Source organism: Erythranthe guttata, chromosome 1 (genome assembly GCF_056151865.1).
Source record: "Erythranthe guttata isolate IM_541 chromosome 1, IM_541, whole genome shotgun sequence".
NCBI classification, from domain to species: domain Eukaryota; kingdom Viridiplantae; phylum Streptophyta; class Magnoliopsida; order Lamiales; family Phrymaceae; genus Erythranthe; species Erythranthe guttata.
Window position 1 is genome coordinate 4,091,811 of NC_142533.1, and position 6,066 is coordinate 4,097,876.

The window sequence follows — 6,066 nt, forward strand, 5'->3', positions numbered from 1 at the left end:
TCTAAAATAACTGCAAACTTCATATCAAAATTTAAAAATACACGAACAATCTATAGTATGATAAATAAGTGTGGCCCAATTAATATAAATTAATTTTACAATTTTTAGGAAAAGTAATTGGTTGGTCTTCTCGTAGTTGCTTCGGATATTCACTTTGCTTAAATCTCACAACTCAAAAAGGCGGTTTATTTGATGCTACACCCGATGAAACATATCAGACAATTATTAATCATTACGATCTTACAAATACGTGTATTTGTGTTTAGTGGATAATTATTTAAGCACATCGATAATTAAAATTCACCCAACGTAGCATCTTTATACGCGTCAAAGGCATCTAAGTAATAAATAACTCGAATTTTAACCTTAAGTTAAATCCTTGTCGACATCATGTGTTTTCCTTTATTTTTCTTAAAATGGAAAATATAAAGGGCAAACAGAAACAACTATGTTAAATTAAGAGAAAAAATATATATTTATTTTCATTACAATCTCTAGTATTTTTCTTTTTATTTTTCTTCTTGCTATTTAGCTTCTATATATAACACATTTACATAAACTCGATAAATCAATGTTCTGACTTCATTAATAATTTCTTCTGTCCTGGCTGGATAAAAACATATTAAATTATTAGTTTGATAATATAATATTTCACTAAATCAATCGAATTTTATTAGTCTCGATTGGATTAATTCGTAGAGGTTTAACCTTACCAACAATGTGAAAATAAAAAGGAAACTGATATACAAAATTCTATCTTCATTCTTTCAAACTTGCAGTAAAATTCTACAATTTCCTTTTCTTGTAATATTTACATCTCAAATTACCAAATTACCCAAAAAAACCTGAATCTACAAAAAAAAAGAAAGACTACAAACCAGTAGTAATCGGCGAATATTCGCCGTAGAAATCGGATATTCCGGAAGCCAACCAGAGGCGCTCGTTGAAAGCCTCCTGCATATCCTCCGGTATAATCTGCGTCCGGCAGAGCGGGCACGTTTTCTGATCGTGGTCCATCCAACGGTCCAGGCAGCTCCGGTGGAATATGTGCCTGCAATTCGCCAGCCGCCGGATCTCATCCTCGCCGTCGAATTCGTACAGACAAACGGCGCAGTTCTCCGGGGGGTTATCTTCCTCCGCCAAATCGGAGAACTTCACCACCGGCAGCAGCTCCCGGATCAGCGCCGCCGACACCGACCTCGGCTGCTCGAATCCGGATTCATCTCTGGATGCGTACGACGCCGTTTCCTGCTCCAGAAAATCACCCAGCCCTAGAACGGAGAAAACACCGCACACGAATTTCCGTACGAATCCTAGAAATGTCAACAGGTATACAAGCAATTTGGGGAGGAATAAGTCTGTGTATCCCACCGGAAACCCCATTTTTTTTGCCGAATTTCTTCTTCGTTTAGAATTAAGGTATTTCGTGGTAGTATTAGTGCGTGTACTGTGTGCGCAGAGCGGAGTTGTGAGGGAGAGAATTGAGAGAAACGAATGGGGAGTGGGGTTAGTTATATAGGAAGAAGATTGTGTGCGTGTGAGGATGAAATGACTGAATTACCCCTGGTTTTAAGAGGTAATTGCGACGATGGCGTATCAGCTGTCACGTTCGCTTGTGGTCCAGGGAAATTGTTCGTACCGTTCTGGACGTGTGATTAATTAACACGTGTACATGATTAATTAATTGCTTAATTAATTGTTTAATCTTTGTTTTGTGCACCGAATTTTTCTTTAGATATTGTAGCTACTAGGGAAGTAGAGTTAGAGGGCCAATACCAATTATTGTTTATTAATTATTATTTAATTTTTTTTTAATAATTTAATGATGCATTACACTTTTCAATTTTGTTTATTTATTAAATATTTATTGATTTTTTTTTAATATTTATTTTATAGTAGTACATGTGAAATAGAATTTGGTTGTTTCAATTTCATTCAATTTTTTTTTTTAATTCAATTTCTCACTATTAGCAATTGGCATGGTGTTGATGGAACAAAACACAAATTTGGGGGGGTGGGGTAGGCATTTTCATATGGTCTATTCTCGTGTAAGTTCAAATTGACTTTATTATATTTTATTCTATTTTATTTATTTTTTTATTGATAAGAGAAATACAACCACTAAAGTACATTGATGGATTAGATTACGAGATCATGCGCGATGAATTAAACGTAGAAGATTATGCAAAGTACTCCCTATGTTCCGCAATAACTGTCTCGTTTTAAAAATATTTTTGTTTTATATTATATGTCTGTCACTTTAGATTTCTAATACTGCATTAAATGCATTTTTCCTGTTTTAACCTTATTAATGAAACTCTATGCATTAATTTTCTCTTATAAATCATTAAATATTGAAGGTTGTTTTAGTAATTTTTATATGATTTTTCTAAAATCAAGATATATTTATTGTGTTTCTTAATCTTTGCGAAAAGTGAAAAGTGACAATTAATTATTTAGAAACGGAAGGAGTATTTCGAACTCAGGTCAAATAACACCGCACTCTCTTACATCACCGTCTATTCCACCTTTAAATAAATTAGCATTTAATAGTTATTAATAATTATATCCCGCTCGTAGTTGTTTGGAAAAATAAAAGAGAAGAAGAAGAAGAATCCCATTTCGACTATTTTTTATTTTTTATAATAATTTGATTGTATTAATTATAAATTAAGTGAGATCGTTGAAAGAAATAATGGAAGAAAGAAAAAGATGGGAAATGATTGTGAAGTATGAATGATGAAGTTTAGAGGGACCTAAAGTGAAAAGTCATTGTGGGCATCAATGTGGGACTCTTTATTTGTTGTTTCCAATCATGCCAATAAACTCACTATAATATATTCTTGCCCAATTTTGATTTCTTGAAATTTAATTTAGAAATTAGTTATGTTTTTATTGCACTTGTATTATTATAACTAGGCAGTACTCCAAATTACTATACATGCAATAACAATTATAATAAGAAAATATATTACAGTATTCATACAAATATGACGATACAAAACTGCTCAGCAAAAGATTGTATAAACTTTATTGTCATAAAATGAAATTAATCGTTGAAGTAATGATGCAATTAATAAAACAAAAATTTAGTGGAAAAAAAGAAAGAAAGAAACTTGTAAATCAAATTAGAGATGTATGGTTGAAAAATAAGGTACTGATTTGATTTGAATTTTGAAAATTTTACACTGAGAAAAATAATAGAGAAAAACAAATTATTGCCAAAGGGTATGTCTTAGTTTGAACAATCATATGATTTTACTTGCGGGTTTGAGTTAAAACGATGGTTGCAATTTCGCTTTCGATTGAATCTCGATCGGTATATCGCCATCAAGTAGCTAAGTAATTGCAAATTACCAGGGGCGAACCTGGAATTTTAAGGTTCGGGCAAGCATACATATGTGTACATGTACATAGTAAGTCATTATTTATACAGATCGATGATTCAAAATCATCTAATATTTTACACCAGGTGTAGCATCTCATAGACAAGCTCCGAAAATGCATGCGTGTAAACTGTGAACTCGATGAAACAAGGAACATGATATGGAATAATATTTTCTCATTTTCACAAAACAATCACAACTTATAAGTTATTATATATTTGCAATAATAATAAAATAAAATAAAATTGAATAAAATCGGAAATGGATTTTGTCGGCGAAGGTGTGACTGATGAACCCCGGCCAACCAGCCAAGGAGCATGGGAGGGGTGATGATAGCAATTCGTGGCAGTTTCTCAGCCTAAGTTGGCGGTGCTCCTCCCTCCACCACCACCCCCACCACCCCCACCCCAACCGTACCCCACCACCACCACCCCCACCTTAACCCTAATCTTAACTCTATGTCTTGATACGCCAAAGACATTCTACCCCACCACCCTTCATCACATTAACTTCAATTCCATAAGATAGAGACTACATACATGTGTTACCTCTCTCTATATATTATATATATATATATATATATATATATATATATATATATATATATATATATATATATATATATATATATATATAGTTAAATCTCGATATGTTAAATAGCACTTCAATAATAATTTATTCTGGTCCGAACTCTGTAAAAACTTACTAAAATAATAGTTCGATATTTCGATAAATTAATAGAATCTTATTAGTTCCGACTGTATTAATGTATAGAGATTTAACTGCATATAGTATGTGTTGCTCCGACAAAATATATATATATATATATATATATATATATATATATATATATATATATATATATATATATATATATATATATATATATATATATATATATATATATATATATATATATATATATATATGTAGGGTTTGAAAAATTGAAAGTAATTGAAAATGAAGCATAAATAATTAAATAAGTCTTATATGCTTATTAGTTAGTGCAAAATAATGATTGATGTATATATTGAAGAGATCTAAGCTAAATAATGATAATAGTGATAAAAGAAAGAAAATAAAAGGAGAAAAATGACAAGAGACGACACAATTGGCCCACCCTCTTATCTGATCAATAAATTGAAATTTTCGTCCAATTAAATTAAATTCCCATCAAATCTGAAATATTATTTTATTAATTAGACCTCGCCGTGGAGGGCCCACGGCCGTGCTCCGCCGTGATCGGCCCCACAGCCGACAGTGTGGAGCGGAGCCACCTCTGATTACTCAGGTGACCTCTACTCGATCTTGCTCCCTTCTCTCGTTTCTTCCTTTGTCTTTGTTTTCAATTTGTGACTCGACTATATATATATATATATATATATATATATATATATATATATTGTACGTATATATATACCACATGTGGGCTTCTCAGTTCTTAATAATGACACGACCATTTGTTTAATTTTTTTTATTATATTTTGTACATTTTTTAATCAATAAAAACAAAAATATTAAATATTTATATTTGATAGTCTAGAATGTGCTTAATTAATTAATGTCTATAATATACATTATTATTAGGAAAACTACGGCCAACCCCTGAGTCATGGTTAAATTACGAAAACTCTCTTTTATTTGGATAATTACAGTCGCATCCCTTAACTATATATTATCTTACAAAAAACCCTTTAGAGGTAAATTTAGGGATATTAAATTGGTAAAACCGAACCGAAATTTCAGTATGCAAGCATTTCATACCGTTTACCGAACTGAATATACAATTTGCGTTCGGTAAATAACCGAATTACATAAATTTTTATGTAAAAATATTTAAAAGGAGGGGGTGGCTGTAGTTACCAAACAAGAGGAGTTGTTTCGTAATTTGGCCATACCTCAGGGATGGCCGTAATTTGCCCTTATTATTATTATTTAATCCCACAAATTGATATATTATTTATTAATCATCCTTCTTTCTCTATTATCATTTTAATTTAAAGTTTTTCTTTGTATTTAAAAGTATAAAGACAAACTATGTTTGAAATAAGAAGACTTGAGTTTTATCAAGGACCCTAGTCTTTGGGAGAAATTAGTAAGATTCAAGAAAATCAATAATTTAATCAAATAATACATAGATGTTCCACCAGCCGACAACATTTTTTTGGGCTAAGATTTGTCGAAATATGTTATGTTAATTACGATATTTGAAAAATCAATAAATAAAATATAATTTAGCAATTTTTCATATCAATTATTTATATATAGGAGCATGCTAAATCTCACACTAAAATTTACTAAATCCCACACATAAATTAAAACAAAAAAAAATCTCTCTACTCAAATACTCTCTAACTTCTCTCTAAAATGATTTTTATCCAAGTCACTCAAAATTCATTAATTTTTTACATGAATAATCATAAAAAAATTATTTCCGTTTTTTTAATATTTATTCAATTTCATTAAGTATTTTTAATTATTCAAATTCACATCAATTCGAATATTTTCCTCAAATTCCAACTTTATTTTAGTTTGAACATTAAAAGATTTTTGTCAAATTCGAACTTGGAATGCTAGGGATGTTTTTAGTCTGTGATTTTGTGAAAAAATTAGAAAAACGAATAGGGGTGGGAAAGGAGAAGAGAAGTTTTGGAGAGAGAAATAATTTTAATTATGTGCA

The 6,066-nt window shown here is 30.8% G+C and overlaps 1 protein-coding gene across 1 annotated transcript; it reads right to left on the minus strand.

The window, feature by feature from the left end:
• Positions 1-744: 744 nt before the first annotated feature.
• On the minus strand, positions 745-1,827 carry LOC105973675 (brassinosteroid-responsive RING protein 1). The gene has a single exon (XM_012998707.2). The coding sequence runs from the start codon at positions 1,381-1,383 to the stop codon at positions 871-873; it is 513 nt and encodes a 170-aa protein (XP_012854161.2). The 5' UTR covers positions 1,384-1,827; the 3' UTR covers positions 745-870.
• Positions 1,828-6,066: the final 4,239 nt, after the last annotated feature.